Source organism: Pangasianodon hypophthalmus, chromosome 26, assembly GCF_027358585.1.
Source record: "Pangasianodon hypophthalmus isolate fPanHyp1 chromosome 26, fPanHyp1.pri, whole genome shotgun sequence".
In the NCBI taxonomy this organism is placed as follows: domain Eukaryota; kingdom Metazoa; phylum Chordata; class Actinopteri; order Siluriformes; family Pangasiidae; genus Pangasianodon; species Pangasianodon hypophthalmus.
This window is the reverse complement of record NC_069735.1, coordinates 11539919-11559349: the sequence shown is the minus strand read 5'-3', so window position 1 is coordinate 11559349 and position 19431 is coordinate 11539919. Positions and strand designations below refer to the sequence as shown.

At 38.6% G+C, this 19431-nt stretch overlaps 1 protein-coding gene across 2 annotated transcripts; it reads left to right on the top strand.

Annotated features, from left to right (window-relative positions):
• Positions 1-1609: 1609 nt before the first annotated feature.
• Positions 1610-18028, top strand: rab3da (RAB3D, member RAS oncogene family, a). 2 transcript variants are annotated; one of them, XM_026932090.3, is made up of 5 exons: positions 1610-1880; positions 5218-5454; positions 13021-13139; positions 14105-14229; positions 14788-18026. In XM_026932090.3, exons 2-5 carry the CDS (start codon positions 5218-5220, stop codon positions 14973-14975), a joined length of 669 nt encoding a protein of 222 aa, XP_026787891.1. In that variant the 5' UTR covers positions 1610-1880; the 3' UTR covers positions 14976-18026. The 2 variants fall into 2 exon arrangements, with proteins under 2 accessions (XP_026787891.1, XP_026787892.1); XM_026932091.3 differs by lacking the exon at positions 1610-1880 and adding an exon at positions 4502-4839 and having other exon boundaries at positions 14788-18028.
• Positions 18029-19431: the final 1403 nt, after the last annotated feature.

Genomic DNA, 19431 nt, shown 5'->3' with positions numbered 1-19431 from the left:
GTTTGGTTTGGAGGAACTTGACTGGCCTGCACAGAGTCCTGACCTGAACCCGATAGAACACCTTTGGGATGAATTAGAGCGGAGACTGTGAGCCAGGCCTTCTCGTCCAACATCAGTGCCTGACCTCACAAATGCGCTTCTAGAAGAATGGTCAAAAATTCCCATAAACACACTCCTAAACCTTGTGGAAAGCCTTCTCAGAAGAGTTGAAGCTGTTATAGCTGCAAAGGGTGGGCCAACTCCATATTAAACCCTACGGATTAGGAATGGGATGTCATTAAAGTGTGTGTAAAGGCAGACGTCCCAAAACTTTTGGCAATATAGTATATATATATATATATATATATAAACAAAACCTTATAAAAACTCATCATCACTATGTAAAGGATCTGGCTAGCTTCTTCATTTCAGGCTTCTGTTTAAATTTTTCTGGCCCTGAACTGAACAAACTGCTCCTTTAAACTGAAGACAGTAATAACCATATTTGGGTATATAATTTATTGATGACCGTGTATGGTTATATAATATGTAACACACAAAATAATATTACTGCACTATCCCTGTGTTCCAGTAGCAGCATTTTGGGAAACATTTGTGCTCCTGAAATAAATCAGTCCCATTCAGAAGGCAACACTGAATTGATAGTTTGGCAATTTAGGGTTTCACTGAAGTTACAAGACTAATGTAAATTTATGATTGTCGAGCGGTATAAGTAACATTACAGAATAATAAAACTTGAGGAAAACAATATATACTGTATATGGGCAAAAGTTTGTGGACACTTGACCATCACACCCGTATGTGCTTGTTGAACATCTCATTCTAGTTTTAGGCCTCGCTTTGCTGTTATAATAAGCTCCACTCTTCTGGGAAGGATCTCCACTAGATTTTGGAGCGTGGCTGTGGGGATTTGTGTTCATTCAGCTACAAGAGCATTAGTGAGATCAGGCACTGATGTTGGATGAGGAGGTCTGGGGTGCAATTGGCGTTGCAGTTCATCCCAAAGGTGTTCCCTGGGGTTGAGGTCAGAGCTCTGTGCAGGACACTTGAGTTCTTCCAGTCCAACCTTGGCAAACCTATTTTATACAATTGTGTGCTTTCAACTTTGTGGCAACAGTTTGGGGAAGAACCACATATGTGTGTGTGTGATGGTCAGGTGTCCACAAACTTTTGGCCATATAGTGTAGATCAGAGCAGGCTGAGTGGCATAAGTACTTTTAAAAATGACCGTGAATGTGACAGATAAAAACAAATGCATACGTATGTATATTTTTAGTATGTCTGCGATTTTATGAATGAACTGTTCATCGGTGTGACGTCGCGCTCGCGCACTGACTCTGGCCGTTAATTGGCTGGAGCGGCACTCTCAGCGGTGTTCGCGTTGCCAGATTGGTAGTATTCACACTAATATAACCAGATGTTTTTATTCACATGCACTTATGCAAAATATCACTGTTTCATATATTGAAAATAATTTGGACTTAGTAGCACCAATATCTAGAGTACACTGTAGTTAAATAAAGCTTTTAAAATAAAGTGAGAAAAGGTGAGGGTTTACGTAGTGGTAAATCTGGCAACCCTGGTTAGTCTAGGAGCTGATCTGGGAACGGCCATCACTGGGCGTCAGTAGAGGGTGGAAGGATAAACTGTGTCAAGGTAAAGGCGAATAAAGACATCGATCTGAGAAGTTAGCTTTGTTTTATTAGTGGGGTTTATTTTATTATTAAAAAAGAGCCGTGTTTAATGGAGTTGCAGTAAAAAGGACTGATAGCAGAAAGAGCGCCGGAGCAGAAGAAGCGGATATCCTAAGAGACGACAGGAGGAGGATAATAATAATAACTTTTCTTTGGAGCAGAGTGAACTGAGAGCGACTGTACAAGGTCGGTGAAGTTGTTCTAAGGTTTGTTTTCAGTGAAAACAGAATAAAAATGTGCTTGCAGCTTGGTGAAGTTGTGTTCTGATGCTCCATATGGAAGCTGTACTGCACAGCCTGTTGAGTCTGTGTGGAGAGCTTCTGCGCATCTGGCTTCCACAGCTGGAATCATTATTTCTTTTTGAAATAAATCATAATAAATCATATCTAAAGTATAACCACGAAGTCTTATGTTACCATGTATGTTTGAGTGTTAATCGTTGTATGTTTGATCCATAAAGGGTGTGGAGCACTCCAGCAGTGTGGGTTCTGCCTAATGTCAGTCATTAACACACACACACACACACACACATACACAGTCTTACTATCTTTGTGAGGACCTTATACTGACACAATTAATAATGCAGAGCATTAAGACTATTCAGACCCCTAAAACTAATCCTATACTAAACCCTTTGGTTCTTTTAATTTTATTTTTAAATAAAAGATGCAGGGTTTTTTAAAAGGCAGTTTTCCTTGTGTGGACCAGTCAAATGTCCCCACAAGTTCAAAATTGTCAGATACTGTATATCTGTCCTTGTGGGGGACATTTGGTCCCGTCCAAGATAGAAAAACCATTATCACACAAACATTTAGGATTTGATTTATTAGCTAATGACCATACTTTCTTCCTTCTCTATCTATCTGTCTGTCTATTTCGAACTATGCCTTCAAAAAGTGGTGCATGGGTATGCGTTCTTCAGGTCCCGAGCATAAATGAGATCTATGCCAAACAGCTCAGTCCTGTAGGCTATGAAAGACATCCTCCAGATTGTATTATATGAAAAAACTACAGTCTAACTATCTTATTATACTATTTTGAATGAAATCACAATATTCCATGTCACACGAACAAGCTGTTCAGTTTATTCAGCCAAAAAATTGTCTATATATAATGAACTGCGACACATCCCTGCTGTAATACCAAACGAATTGCATGCCCAACTCAACTCAGGTGTGTCAGATCCTGGTGACTCCCTCAGGCTACTATTTATACATGAGTAGATGACTTCCAGTCCCGATTACTAAAGTTAACCATTGTGTTAACTCGTAACAGATGTTGGACAGATGTTAAAGTGTTGGGCTGGAGTTGAAGCTTTGAACAGGTGTTGAGCCTTTGGCAGGTGTTTGGTAGATGTTGAAGAATTTGATTGCTGTAAAGGTATTAGAGTGGTGTTGTGTTGTTGTTGAGGCTTTGTGAAGATGTTCAACCTTTGCACAGAATTAGAGGCTTTTGGCAGGAGTTGAAGGTGTTACGCAGATGTTAAAATTGTCAAAGCAGTCTTAAAGGCATTGGGCTGGTGTTAAAGCTGTTGGGCAGGTGTTACAGGCATTGGGCCAGTGATAAAAATGTTGGACTGATGTTAAAGGCATTGGGCCAGTGATAAAGGCATTTTACAGGTGTTAAAGGCAGTGGGCTAGTGATAAAGCCATTGGAGAGGTGTTAAAGACATTGGGCCGGTGATATAGGCACTAGAGGAGTGTTAAAGGCAGTGGACCAATGATAAAGGCAGTGGGCCAGTGACAAAGGCATTGCAGAGGTGTTAAGGGCAATAGGCCAGTGACAAAGGCATTGGAGAGGTGTTAAAGGCAGTAGGCCAGTGATAAAGGCATTGGAGAGGTGTGGGCCAGTGGGGCAGTGATAAAGACGTTGGGCCAGTGATAAAGGCAGTGGACCGATGATAAAGGCAGTGGGCCAGTGACAAAGGCATTGCAGAGGTGTTAAAGGCATTAGGCCAGTGATAAAGGCATTGCAGAGGTGTTAAAGGCATTAGGCCAGTGATAAAGGCATTGCAGAGGTGTTAAAGGCATTAGGCCAGTGATAAAGGCATTGGAGAGGTGTTAAAGGCAGTGGGCCAGTGATAAAGGTGTTGGGCTGGTGTTCAAGGCATTGGGCTGGCATTAAAGCTGTTGGGCCATGAGTTACAGGTGATGGGGAGATTTTTCAAGTTGTTGGATAGGTGTTTAAGCAGGTGCTGATGTGTTGGTGAGGTTTTTAGGTACTGGGCAGTAGTTGAGGCTTGGATTAAGTGTTGAGCCTTTGGACAGGTGTTGCAGTTTTTTTTTTTGCACAGGAATATTATCCATCCATTCTCTGTACCGCTTATCCTACACAGCCCGAGCCTGGAGCCTATCCCAGGGGACTCTGAGCGCAAGGCGACACCCTGGACAGGGTTCCAGTCCATCACACTGCACAATCGCACACAAACTCACATACCCATTCACACACTACAGACAATTTGGAAATGCCAGTCAGCCTACAATGCATGTCTTTGGACTGGGGGGGAAACTGGAGTACACAGAGGAAATCCCCGTAGCACATGCAAACTCCATGCACACAGGGCAGAGGTGGGATTTGAACCCCCAATTATGTAAATCTTAATAATGTATTAAAAAGTATGCACTTATATTCAGTAGGCTTTTGTATCAGTGTTCAGTTTTAATCAGGCTCACTGATTGAAGCTGTTTAAATGACTGTGGTGTTTTTGAGTAAAGCTTTTTCTATAATTCTCTGACTTTGGCATCTAGTAAGAAAGACAGATGACGGGTGTGTTTGCTGACAGTGCGCTGGCTGGTTTGTCTTTATGGTCCAGATGGTTTGTGCTGATTTGGTGTTCACAGAAACAAGTCCAATCAGGGGAAAAAAACCACACACTCAGCATCTCTGATTACAGGGGTTATTGCAAGAGAGAGCTGGGGGAGGAGCAAAAGATAAAAAGATGGAGAGGAAGAATACAGAGAGGAGTGAGTGGAAACCGAAAATGAGTAGCAGAAGGAAAGAGAAAGGAGGTGCTAGGTGGCTCATGTCAAGTTGAGACAAGTGTAGAAAATTTTTGTCATACCATACAAACACATGTAGTAGGACTAAATATTGTGTCTCCAGGAGTGGACGAAGTGCACCAAAGAAGACAATATAGGGGATTAAGGTACTTATTTACTTGACTTGTAAATGGATACGGTGCAGGATAATATTGTGCTGTAAAGTGTTGGTAAAAATGACAGTTGTGCTTGACAAAGACAGTTATATATTTATCACAGATGTCATTTTCTCTCTGTCATTTGTGTTCAGCTTATAGCTGCCGGTTTAGCAGCATGAATTATTAATTAAAAATTATTACGATAGTAAGGATGTAAATAGAAACTTTCTTTACTGGGGGAGGGTTTATGATGTCATCATATACTGTATACTGGCATAAGACATTGTTAATAGTAAAACTACTTCAGATCTTCTTGGGGTATACTGATACACCTTTATTATGTTCCTGATGTCCCATTCCCTAATTCCATGGCCTCTGATTTTGTAGATGGCGTCAGTAAGTGACCCCCGGCAGCAGACACAGGTGCAGAAAGATGCAGCTGACCAGAACTTCGACTACATGTTTAAATTACTTATCATTGGTAACAGCAGCGTAGGAAAGACCAGCTTCCTATTCCGCTACGCAGATGACTCGTTCACCTCGGCGTTCGTCAGCACCGTTGGCATTGACTTCAAAGTCAAAACTGTGTACCGCAATGAGAAACGCATCAAACTCCAGATCTGGGTAAGTGGGAATGATGGGACATATTGTCCACATTTTCTTAATAGGCAAAGCATGGAGAAACAGCATCAAACTCTACAGTTTCAAATATAGTTCAGTATGATTCTTTATTAGTTGTTCAGTGATGGTGACTGAATCCAAGTGTCTCTGCATGTAAAGTCTGAAACCACACACAGACCTTTTATTACTAGTGTACTGTTTTTATAGCTTTTAGGTTTCTTTGGCATTGTGCTTTTCTTTCCTTGCTTTCTCGTTCTCTCCACTGTCAGTCCTAATAAAGGAGGCGTGGCCTCTGTCAGTCCCAGTGTAGGAGGTGTGGCCTGTGTCCCAATCCCAGTGGAGGGGGTGTGGTCTCTGTGTCTGTCGGTCATTGTGAAGGAGGCGTGGCCTCTGTACTTGTAAGTCCCAGTGAAGGAGGCATGGCCTCCCAACCTATAAGTCCAAGGAGGCCAAGGAGGCATTGCCTTTGTGTCTATCATTCCCATTGAATGAGGCATAGCTTTCCACTCTTCAAAGCTAATACTTTTTAACTCAAAATTCAAACTGTTCACACACACTGATTTACAGTATATACAGTATATAACTGAAATGCAGTTAGCATCTATCCAGAAGTATATATATGTACATTGTATGGCTGACAGCTGATGGGAAGAAACTGTTCCTGAGCCCGCTGTGTGACAGCGAAGACTCCTGTAGCGTTTTCCAGATGGTAGAGGAGTAAACAGACCATGGTTGGGGTGAGAGGTGTCTTTGATTATACTTCTCATCCCCTGTAAGCAGAGTTTGTGAAGATTGTCTTTGATGGAAGGTAGCTTGACACCAGTGATGTATTGGGCAGTTTTCACCACCCGCTGGAGGGCCTTCTGATCTGAGACAGTGGGATGATAGTGTAGAGTGTCCTGGTGTAGACTGATTCTGTTATAAATGATACATTACCATAAAACAGCATGTTAGCTTTGTCATTTTGTGCACAACTCATCAGTATCAATCACTTAAAATACAAAATTCTTCTCTACTCTTTCATCAAAATGGAATTTTTTTTCCTGTCTATAAACGTGTTATGATTTTCGACTAAATCCCTGTATGCTCACATGTGGAGAAAAATAATATTAACCAATAACCTCAGATCATCTTTCACCTCCCCCTCCCCCAAACCAGCTGCCATTAACTGAAAGCGCTGAGCCACTTTCACTCAGAGATACACACTATGGAATAAAATGCATTATGGTTGCTCTCACATTGTCTTTAAGGAAGTAAACAACTTGTATGATCTGTGTGTTTTATTTTGGGGTGCACAAAGTGGGACAAATTGTTCTAAATCATTAAACTTGATAAAAATACTGAAAGCGTTATTGTTGTGAGAGAAAAACACTAGGACGGGAGTGACTGTGCACATTTGGGGAATTAATCTCAAACAGAGACATGGCTCATTTAGTCAATCTCTGTACTAACGTGAAACAGCTACGTGAAACAGCTACGTGAAACACCTCTGCAGGCTCTTCAGGCTGTCTGGTCTGGATACGTTAGTGCTTCTGGCAGTAAGACATTCTTACTGGCCTGTCCGTATGTGTGCGCTGAATCACTAATGTAATCAATACACAGAAGGGTCTTCTGAGGTCAATGAATTATTTAGCATATTTAGTGTGTGTGAGTATAGCCAAAGCTTCATCAATGTAGTAGTTTGCGCATAAACGCTGTTGTTGTCTTTCTTTGCAATGTATGAGACACAAAAACACAGTTATATCAAGTGTGTTGGGAATATTAACACTGAGGCATATACTATATACTATATACTCTATACTATTCCTTGTAGTAGTATGTAGTATGGGAGATTTATCATTTATTATAGGCTACTACACAGTTGTGTAACTATCTTTCGGTCAAATTCATTCAGAATTCTCTCAGAATTACCTCAGATCTCTTCACCAAAAAAAAAAAAGATGCCTTGCTTTTAATGCCATTAATGTTATATAAATACAATAGTGTCACGACCAGAAAAAAATGGATAATTTTCTGTCAGGATTTTCTTTCAGCGCCATTTAACAACTGCTTACATAGTTTTTGAGGACAAATATCATTAAACATTTTATAATTAAACATTAAATGTACTTGTTAATGTAGTTGTTAAGAACTGACATGCTATTTAGGCTTCAGTTAGCATTACCTTCAGGGGTAAGAGCTAATTTACTGCCTGAGGTAATTTTTTTGTTTACACGTATGTTTAGATAAAACAAAGCACATCATTACCATGGTATTTACTGGTATAGACCTTATTCACTTTTTCACAGCAAGATGGAGAGGGGAAGCTAATCTTAGCTTATTAAGCAGCTAAAGTGGCTAGCTTAGGGATGTCGGGTAGCTAGCTTGCAGGCTCATATAGTTTAGCGTTACAATATTTTGGAAGATTTGCAGTGGTTTCTGAACATTAGCTAGATAACTAGCTAGCAACCGAATGACCTGTGTGTTCATTTACAGACAAATTATTTTTTTTTAAAAATTAGGTTTCTTTCCAGATTCTGTGCGTTTCACACCTGTCCGCCATGTTCAGATGACAGAGTGTGCTCCAGAGTAATCCATGAGTGACCGTAACACACCTTATCTTCTTATGTTGTGCTCCCATTTAACCAGCTTTCTCATGAAACCAGCACTGAGCTATTTAAACAGAAGGGCCTGATTTTAGAACAGCATGAAAGAGCATATCTTGCCCACAGCTTTTCTGTGCAGCAGGAAGGAAACCTGGTGTGGCTGATTAAAGGAAACAGCAAGAGAGCCTTCAGCTATTGAGTGAAACTACCCCTTCGAGGTAGTGCACTGTAAAGTGCAGAGTCATGCTTGCAGAAACATCGACTTTAATTTAAGTATGCAGTTCTTTTCTGAGAGTGGGCAGAAAGCCAACACTGAGAAAGAGTGGAGTCGTAAATATAAAATTAATAAAACTCCTGTGATTTTTCAAAAGATACAAGAAACACATGTAACAGTTTTTAACACACTAGCTATCCACTAGTCACGACACAGTGTAATTTGGGATGCAGTCCCGCAATTCCAGCTATAAGCAGCCTTCAGATATAGATATTATGACACACTGACCAGTTTTGACCGGCTTCAGGAAACATGGTATTTATAAATTGTACAGTAGACATATTAGCTACTACAATTGTTTACTGAAACTTAAAAAAAACATAATGGATGGGCTAAACCCATAAGAAAAAGAGTAGCACATCCACAAGAGACAAATTTCCAAGAGCGTGACAACAGCCTGAATGAAAGTAATCATTCATTCATTCCTTCATTCATTCTTTTATTTGTTCATTGATTCATTGATTCATTGATCTTCAGTAACTGCTTTATTCTGGTCAGGCCTGCAGTAGGTCCAGAGCCTGTCCCGGGAAAACTGGGTGCATTGTGAGGACACACCCTGGATCAGTTGCCAGTCCATTGCAGGACACCAGGACACACACACCTTCGACATTCACACAGTCATACACACCTAGCGGCAATGTAGAGCTACCAGTCCATCTACTGGCCTGTTTTTGGGAGGTGGGAGAACATGTGAAATTTCAGACAGACTGCACCCTGAGCTTAGGATCGAAAAACGATAAGCTTATGACTCAGACATCACTAGTTTTGAGGGTGTGGAGGATCCAGAGACTTGTGGGAGGGTCTGTCTGCATGGACTGAGTAACTTGACAGAGCTTTGTAATGATATACGCTCATGCGTGACTACAGTGTTTAAATATAATCCACATTTGACAGGGAAGTGAATTTGTGTGTATCTCTGCTTACTCATGTAATGTATGTGTGTGTGTATGTGAGTGTGTGTGTGTCTACTTTCTGGTTTACTTAAGGGAGGAGACGCTTTAAAGGAAGAATTTAGTTTGACTTGGGTTTGACTCTGTGCTGTATCGTGGGAGAAAGTAAACACTGCACATTACACATTATGCTACATATAACATGATTCATAATATTTAATCACACACATGTACAATTTCTTATGTGGAAAATATATTGTGGATGTGAGCTACATTATGTGCTTTTTTTTTATCTGTCTCTATCTCTTATGTGTGGACACAGCTGGGATTTTAAAATTTGAGTGCTTTTAAAACATGAATGCTAACATCATTCTTTCCACAAATGAGGTATGAAGCATTATATAGCCCTCAGGTCCCTGTAGCTTAACCGTTGTTGCCTAACAATAGAAAATAAGCATATCTAAAGAAAATCATTAAAGAAATTAGACAAAAGTAATCAACAACAGGTCCTTTTTTTTATTATTATTATTTCTTTTGCTAAGCTGGCCATACATTTCTCCTAACCTAGGAATTTCCCCTGAACAAGTGGTACAGTCTAACAAAACCCCTCAGAAATGGCTAATGGTGCTGGTGCCTCATTTTTGCCATCAAACATCTGCCAGGCTAATGAATGGACAGTACATATGTATACAACACAATATTGAGGTATAATAAAGAGAATTTGCCAATAAATTTAAATAAACATCCAGAATTATTGTTTTTGTATCATATTTCTGTTAAAGGAGCAATTTAAGATGCTGTTAGCCTTTCCTGATACACAAACTGGATGTAGCTATGACCAGGCTGTATAGATTGTATAATGAACATAATGTAAGAAATAAAACAAACAGAGCAGTACAGGATGAATAGCTCCAACAGGAGTGAGATTTTCTATTTATTTCTTCATGTAATGGAAATTTGAGCTGCCTGTGTTTCAAAGAGCAAAGTGTTCCAAGCCTGTGTTCCAAGATGGCCGCCAAAAATGTTACAGTATTCAGCTACATTCAGTTTTGTTCATGTTTATAGATTATAGTACATCCCCAAGTCTATGAGTTAATTAAACTTTAATGTGTATTTTTAAACTTTAATTTCAAAGTAGATGTGGTTGGAGGCAGATATTCCCAGAAAACCTTTTGGGTAAGATTTTCTTTGCATGAGATATTAGCCTTGTAGCTCCATTGCTAAACACAAGACGACACCAAACGTTCCTTCGCTGATTGACTACATTTAGGTGGAATAGAAAATTGTGTACATTTATATATTTCACCATACTTTCATATTACTTATGTTAATTTTTTTTATCTTGGTACAATAGCACAGTGTGATGTAATGAGAGTTACTAGAGACAGCTCTAGTAGATGTTGCACATAAACACACCGATGTGGACGAATCCTAGACATCAAGGTTTTTCTTTAGGCTGCTGGTTTACATTGTTTGACTGTGCGTCTGTCTGTGTGTGTGTGTGTAAACAGCTGGTCGTGCTTATATCTGTTGAAAGAAGGGGATGGGGGTGTTTTGTCTGTTAGCCACCTATTAGCGCTTTTCCAATCTCACACACACACACACCTTATGCAAGGTCTACAGCTTTACAATATCACAGAAACTAATTAGGAGTTGCCTGGTTACTACAGTGCCATAGTTGCTGCTCTTCTGGGGTGTGATTGCACTCTTTTTTTTTACTGATGTTAATAAGAACTACTTGCAAACTGAGTAAAATATTCCATCATAAAGCAACATAACCTTGTAAAGAGCTTCAGACCAAATGATATCGGATGGCGATATCTCTGATCTCTCTTTTCATAAAATCACTTTTTTCACAGAAGTTTTTGTCACATTTTGATTAATCAGTTCATAGATATAAGATACAGATACAAGATACAGATACAAAATGTGACACTCATTTTATCAAAATGGAATGAATAAAATGGCATGAAATAATGACTATTATCTATACTATAATTTTGTCTCAAGCTCTAGCTACTGAGACCAACAGTGTAGGATGCAATAAGTACAAGTTTATTTTTTTTTTAAAGGGTTTATTATTTACATGTGAGTCAGTCTACAGGTTAATGTATTTTATTTGATGAGTACAAAATTGACAGACATTAACACATTAAAATAATCTATGTAAAAATAAATGGTTTCATACACATTTTTTATGCCCAAGAAAATACCAAATATGGCCTTTACACCTTTACAATTTAAAAATGCCAACATGTTCTCTTGTTATCCCTGCTAGCAAGCTCATATTTCTCAAAAAATCGACAGGAATAAGATTTCAGTATCTGAGTTGTGTCATTTTCTCAGCAATTTATTAAACAGTAACCAAACCTGTTAATAAATACACCATAATAACCAAATAATAATAATAATAATGCTCTGCTTTACAGTTGGATTGCAAAATAATATATGCACAATATATTATTATGTACAGCTCAATAGAAACAAGGAGTGCTTTTTTTTTCTTGAGTTGTCATTTGGAAGTTAATCCAACCACCATATATCAAACCCCTCACGTTTTTTTTGGATCAAATATCCCTTTAAAGGTGCGACTCTCACCACCAAGCCTTCTTTATACCATGAAGGCAGGCATCCTGTTTGTCTTTGTGTCATCTGGTGTCTGTGTCAGTGTTGACATACAACACAATAAACAGCAAAACAGCAGGAAGAGCAAGTGCACACAACACTCGTGGGGAAATGTGTAGTGTTGAAGCAGCTGATCTGTTTTATGATGTGAAATGCTCATCACAGTGTTATCAATGATACACAGATTAGTAGGATTTCCCTACCAATTTACTTTTTACTGCTGTAGTCTGGTAGGAAAGTGTGCTGATTCGAACACTACAGCGGTTCAATCTGCCATTTTGTCCAGACATTTTTAGCCAAAACAATCAGTGTGTCCTGATAAGCTGCAGAGTTTATGTCTGGGGTAGAACCATATAAAAACACTTCTTCAATCCTGACTGAAAGAGAATCTCTCTTTGTTAAAATGTTCCCTTAAAATAACAACATGTATGATAGTCACAAAACCCAATAGCATGTTTTTGATGATTTTTAGTGTACACTGGTATCTACAAACAGGAGATTAAAGGCATATATCACTTTGACGACAATCAAATAATTTAGTTAAAGGTGCAGTCAGTGATTTTTAAGTCGGACCACTTTATAGTATTTTGTGAAGTTATCCTCAGATTCCAGCAGCTGTCAACAAAAATCCCTGCTCAGAGAAAAACAATATGTCTTTGCGGCATTTCAGACTCTATAAAAATTATCCACTAAAAACTCAACCAATAAAATATTCAACCAATGAGGACAAGGAGCATCTCTACATGTCTGTCGGTCATGTTGCCTGGTAGATCAGAAAGCTCTTTCTCTCGCACTAGCTTTCAGGTGGTTTGAGGGCATCGCTTTGGAGGGAACTTCTGAAAGGAGGTTTTGTATCTGCTTGTATTTTGAGTTTCAAGAACGCTTCAGTGAACTTCTGCCAAAATCTCTGATTACACCTTTAATTACACTAATTAAACCTCTTAAGAGGTTTGCTCTTTGTTTCAGTACTTTGCTTACAACAACATTTTTTGCTGGTTTTTGCCTCCTTAGAAATTAGGTCACCCTATTTTTAAAAATCTTAAGGCATGTTTCAAGGGACACAACACGCTTAATATAATGTTTTTCATTGTGTCAGTATCTATAACCGTATAGCTTACTGTTAATGGTAAACCTTTTTCAGATTATAGTACACAAATGTGTCTTCAGTTTGCGTTTGTGTGTTGGCGGTATGTAGGACACTGCAGGTCAGGAGAGATATCGCACCATCACCACGGCCTACTACAGAGGCGCCATGGGCTTCCTGCTCATGTACGACATCACCAACCAGGAGTCTTTCTATGCTGTACAGGACTGGTGAGTCCATTTATATGATCTTATTACAAACACTAATTTCATTACTACTACACTATATGGCCAAAAGCATGTCGACACTGACCATCACACCCACATGTGTGCTTTTCCCAAACTGCTACCACAAAGTTGAAGCACAAAATTATGTGTGCTGTAACATTGATTTCCCATCATTGGAACTAAGAGGCCCAAACCTGGTCCAGCATGACAATGCCCCTGTGCACAAAGCAAGGTCCATGAAACACAGTTTCCCAAGGCTGGACTGGAAGAACTCGAGTGTCTTGCACAGAGCCCTGACCTCAACCCCACTGAACACCTTTGGGATGGAACATGACTGCACCCCAGACCTCCTCATCCAACATCAGTGCCTGACCTCACTAATGCTCTTGTGGCTAAATGAACACAAATCCCCACAGCCACACTCCAAAATCTAATGGAAAGCCTTCCCAGAAGAGTGAAGGTTAATATAACAGCAATCTGACTATATGGACCAACTCCATATTAATGCCCATGGTTTTGGAATGGTAAGTTCAACAAGCACATATAAGTGTGATGATCAGGTGTCCACATACTTTTGGCTATAAAGTGTATATCTGTACCAGTTGGTACCACTGAAGGAGGCGTGGCCTCTGTACCTGTCAGTCCAGCTGGAAGAAATATGGCTTTAGTATCTGTCAGTTCTCCTGGAGCAGGTGTGGCCTCTGTGTCTGTCAGTACCAGTGAAGTGGGTGTGGCCCCTGTATCTGTCAGACAAAAAGATCAACACCTATAATAATGAGACATTAACATATTGTATTGCTCTGCACAATACACATTGTAGATGCTGTGCTGAAACGATAAAGTGGTGCAGAAATTGAAACAGCTGGAAAAGTCAGCCGTATATTTTATATACGACATATTGACAAACATTCATGACATAATTTAATTTTGTAGATTTAATTAACTTTATGTGTGTGTATGTGTCTCAGGGCAACTCAGATTAAGACATACTCATGGGACAATGCTCAAGTTATTCTGGTTGGAAATAAGTGCGACCTGGAGGACGATAGACTGGTGGCCACGGAAGATGGACAGAGACTAGCTAATGAGTTAGGTGAGTTTCATACACCAACAGAGAAATGTAAAGGGCTTCAGAATTTTACTTTGCACACACACACACAAACACACACGTCAAAGGAAAATTAAAAATATTTCTAAAATAAAAAGCACAAATTTTCCTGCTTGACAGAAATGCAATCCATACTCTCCCTTCATATAATAAAACACTCTCCCTCTCTCTCTCCCTCTCTCTCATTCTCCCTCCCTCTCTTTTTCTCTCTCTATCTCTCTTTTTTTTTTTTATTTAACTTGCCTGCATTGCAGAGCTCTGTTTGGCAAAGGAGTGGTTATGCTCCATGACTAAGAAAGAAAATACTGCTGATGAAGCTAGTGTCTAAGCCAAGAGGAGTTTTAGATTTATTCAAAGATGATTCATGAGATATTCTTAACACCATCACAGGCAGATGTGTGATGTTCAAATAATTTCGTTTATTATGCTCAAGTTGCTAAAGCAGAAGGGAGACCCTTCATTCATCTGATCTGCCGGTTTGAGATATACATTTATGTGTTTGTGCTTGTGTGTGTGTGTGTGTGTGTGTGTGTGTATGTCCAGGGTTCCAGTTCTTTGAGGCTAGCGCAAAAGACAACATCAATGTAAAGCAGGTTTTCGAGCGGCTTGTTGACATCATCTGTGACAAGATGAACGAGAGCATGGATGGACAGCCAAGCCCGCTGGCCAATCACAAAGGACCCAGCCTAGAGGACACGCCCCCTACCAGCCAAAATGGCTGCTCATGTTAATGATTGCTCTGTTGCTCTCTCGCTCTTTCAAACACACACACATACACGCACACACACAAACGCACATTTACGAAATGCACACATGCCTAGCCCAACACAGCCACACTCTACTGATAGACCAAGTAGTAGTAATGCAACAAAGTGTACAATGTAAGTGTATAGTACATGTGTATACACACACACAGCTGTACACTACAAAAACTGGTATTGACCTGTCACAGTGGTTCTCAACTGGACTTACCTCATGTCCAATATTTGTCTTTTTCATTAAGTCCTGGGCCAAATGCAACCGTTCAAGCCTTTTAATTTCTTTCACACAGTGAATACTGCAGTAAAAGGCTGCACCCCTCATGCACTAAAACAGGAAACAAACTGAAATATAACAAAGTCTAAAAAGCTACATAAACATATAAGATTTAAATATGATCCACAAAGACCAAAACACTGCATTAGTAAAGACTAAAGATATAATAATAATATCCTAATGTTCCTATACTACTACGACTACTGCTACTACTACAACTACTACTCCTACTCCTACTACTACTACTACTACTACTACTAATAATAATAATATAATCATCAGGTTTTATTAAGCTGTCATTACTATGCATATGGAGTCATAATAATAATTTTTGTCCTGATAGAATACCTGGGCATTCTCTTTGTTCCTGACATGTAAGCTTAAAGCTAAACAGGACTTAAGCTAAGAAGGCTTCATACTTTTATTTTCTTATTTTAAAGGTTCAGTCAATGATTTTGGGAGAAATTAGCAAAACTAGGTTTTTGAATTCAAAAGCCACATCCCCTAAGCTAGAACACCTGTAGGCTTTCTAAATTGCCAGGCTACATGACTGACAAGAAAGCTGTCCTGATTAGTTAAATCTTAATGGCCCACATGATTTCCTTCTCTCTTTTTTATAGTCTGGGTGTCCCACAGAGACCTGACTTTCTCCTTCTCAGTATATTCTGAGATATTTTAAATAGAATTCTGACAAAATTCCCAAAATGTTTTCTCTCATGAAAATTGCCGGTTTTACCTTTAAAGTAAAAAAAAAAAAAAATAAGACAACATTATTATTGTGTCATATTTTTGTTTGGAAGCCATGTTGTGAAAAGCTACCAAACTGCTGTGTGCATTAACTGCTATAAGTGTGCTTTTTTTTATTCCGCTAAATAAACTGTTATTATAGACCTGAGATGAATTTATATCACATCTCGGGTTTAAGATTTAAACAGAAAACACTGGATGTCTTTGAAATTTAAGTAGCACATGTCTGCTTGCAACCCACCAGCTGAGAACCACTGAGCCAACAGAGATCAATTAGTCCCATAATCATACATAATCATACTTCATACATCCATGCAGAGTGTTACACAATGGCAGCATGGCTGTTTTAAGGCTATAGCATCTCAAAAGTAGCAGGGAATTGAAGGTCATGTTCAGATTTCAAAACCAAAGATTCATGTGAATGTATTTTACACCTTGCTGATGTCATGTCAATGGCACAGTGACTGAATGTAGGAAGTGAATGAGATTTTTTTTCCCCCAAAGTTGTTAGATTTTGCTTTTATCAAATTAGGCCACTGGATCAGATTTTACTTATTGTGATCAGATACAGAATGTCCAGGAAATTTCAGCTTTCTGACATTTCAAAGACTATATTTTAAAGCCGTCCTGCCTCCTTGTGGACACTGAATGTAACCGCTGTGCAGCTCTGTATCAGAGTCCTGAGCTCTATGATCTCAAATCTAGGAGGCTGAAACACACCATGGTTAATGTTGTTTTGCTCAAGCTCATCTTATTCATGTTATGCTACTTATTAATTAAATGAAGAATGAAATTAGGGTATGTTGGCAGGAAGACCAATATAGGGGAAACATGCAAAGCTGTGTGATCTGCTGGAAAACCTTATAAAACTGCCTTGTAGATGCTGTTAGAAATTGTGAATTGTGTTGTGAAATATTCACTGTGTCTCATAAAAGGCTTTTTAATGCAAAGTACCATACTCTTACCTGAAATCAAGAGCCCAATCATATTCCAGTCAACCAAAACATTTTTCCATATTGAATAATGAATTGCCTAAAGTGGCACTTTCACAAAAAAGAATCATTAGAAATGACAAGATCCTGAACTATGAAAAACTACGAAAAAGCAATGGGAAGCTACATTTTTCAATGCAATAACACAACTACAGTAACTTCAAAACCGCTGCATTGGTAATTTTCCCACTTTGACCTGTCTACTCTCTTCCTTGAAAGGATTTAATGGTGAAACAAACACATTAGTGCTACAGAGTGTAGTCATTTTTTTCTGCATTTCTATGCACTTTGGTTCTCTGTTAAACCTGTTAAATGATCAGTTACTTTGGTTCAGACTTATTTCCGCTGTACTTGATACAGTAAAGTTTACTACACACATGATAAGCAAATTTATTGCACTATATCCTAAAATAACCTTTTATCAGGTTAAAGTGTGTTATGTGCAATACCTGAAATCACATGCTGTTGTTTAGTATGACATGATTCTGAGTCACATTCACTAAGACGTTCTCTGACAGAGCCTCCTCTGCAGTTACAATCTTCTTCCTTAGTGTAACATACTGTTGTTTGGGGATAGGGAAATGTTTTTATATCATTGTTGCCCACTTTATTTCTCTCATCATGTCAGGTGTGACTCATTTAGAAATTCATGGAAGAATACTAAAAGATCTCTGGGTGACAGAACATGATTCTGTTGACTTATTTACTAAGAAACTGCAGTAATGTTTCAGGTAAATTTCAATTATGGAAAACCTGTAATGTGGCTAAAGGTTATTGAAATGTAGCTCACATAAGATCCGGACTTCGTGAAATATTCTGTACACAAAATGAGGTCAAAATCTGTACAAATCACACATTGATCCAGTATCAGTATATGTACTGTCAAATCAAATAAACAACAAACCAAGGCAAAACATAAGTCATCCCTTTCTTTTGTCCTACTCGTCATTTTCAAAATACAGAATGAAGCTGGAAAGTAAAAAAAAAAAAAAAAAAGTCAGTTCACTATTTCAAGCTGTTATGACCATCATCTAAAAAATAAGGCATAAAAGTGTGTTTAAGAAGGATACACACTATACATTTAATGCACACAAAACTGGCAGCATTTGCAGCTCGGAACCTTGAACCTCAGGACGTCAGAACATCAGGAGGTTGGATTGCAGAATCATTAGGCTTTTATTCATTTACTTTTTCCATAAACCATTTTAGATAATGCTAAATTTAGGTCAGAGGCTTGACTTATCACAAAGTCCCACTGATAAAGTATAACGTCACAGGAGAGTTTACAACTATATGACGCCTGACTACAAATTCCTTTGTCATTTGAGTCTTCAGTATGGGTAATAATAACTGTAGGCGTTTACTAAAAGGTTACTTAAGTAATATCACAGTTCTTATTTCCTCTTTATGATAACTTCCGTATTAATCTACATTCTGAAAAATTCATGAATTTGAGTGGTATATGTCATGGCCAGCCATGGTCTTTTTAATGAAAGGTGCTAATACTTTTGAACAGGGGTTGGCACCTGGCAGACCACGGTCCAGATGTGGACCCAGCAATGCATTGCAGCAGAATGAACCGAGCACTCAAAAAAAAATGTAGAAGAACATTTAAATGTACAAAAAAACATCATAGTAACTCCAGTTTTCCAAACATGAACCATCGCAGTTGCTGTAGCAAAAACTCTGATTATTGTGGCTTTTTGTGGCCAGATACATGCATTTATATAAATTATTTAGCAGAAGGCAACTCATTGAGAAAGGGGAGAGTTTTCACAGACTTTCATAGATTTATTTATTTAATTTACCCAGTCTGGTCTGGTTAGTGAAGTGACAACATGTTAAAAAAATTATTACAAACACAGAATATTTAACGACAATTGGAGTACGTGTTTAAAACTTGAAAACAGATGTCTCATCTGTTCAGAGTTCATAGCACTAGTAATGACAAGACGAAATATAACCATTTCAGACATTTCAAAATGTCTTATTTATAACCATAAACAGCTCAGTGTTGAAGCATTGAAAATGAACTGTTTTCACCATTTTGTCATGTTAGCTTATTAAGTGGACATTTATATAACTGGACCTTCACAAATTGTGGTTGAATATCAGTATTTTAGACTATAATTTGTAATATTGTCAAGCAATAAATCTGTCCGGTTTCTTAATTTCAGGCTAGTAGTTACATATTTCTGGCCCAGAAATCAGTTCTATCCTCAGACGACACAGATCTGGAAATTTCTGACCTCGGACTAGGAAAAAAGTAAAGAAAAAGCCTCTTCAACTTGAAATTCCTACTCAGAAAGTCTGGAAGGTCTCGACCCTGAGGTGATGTCAAATCAACATGGCCACTGACACTGTCCACATGACATAAAAAAGAAATCACTTCACTAGTTTAAATGAGTTCATA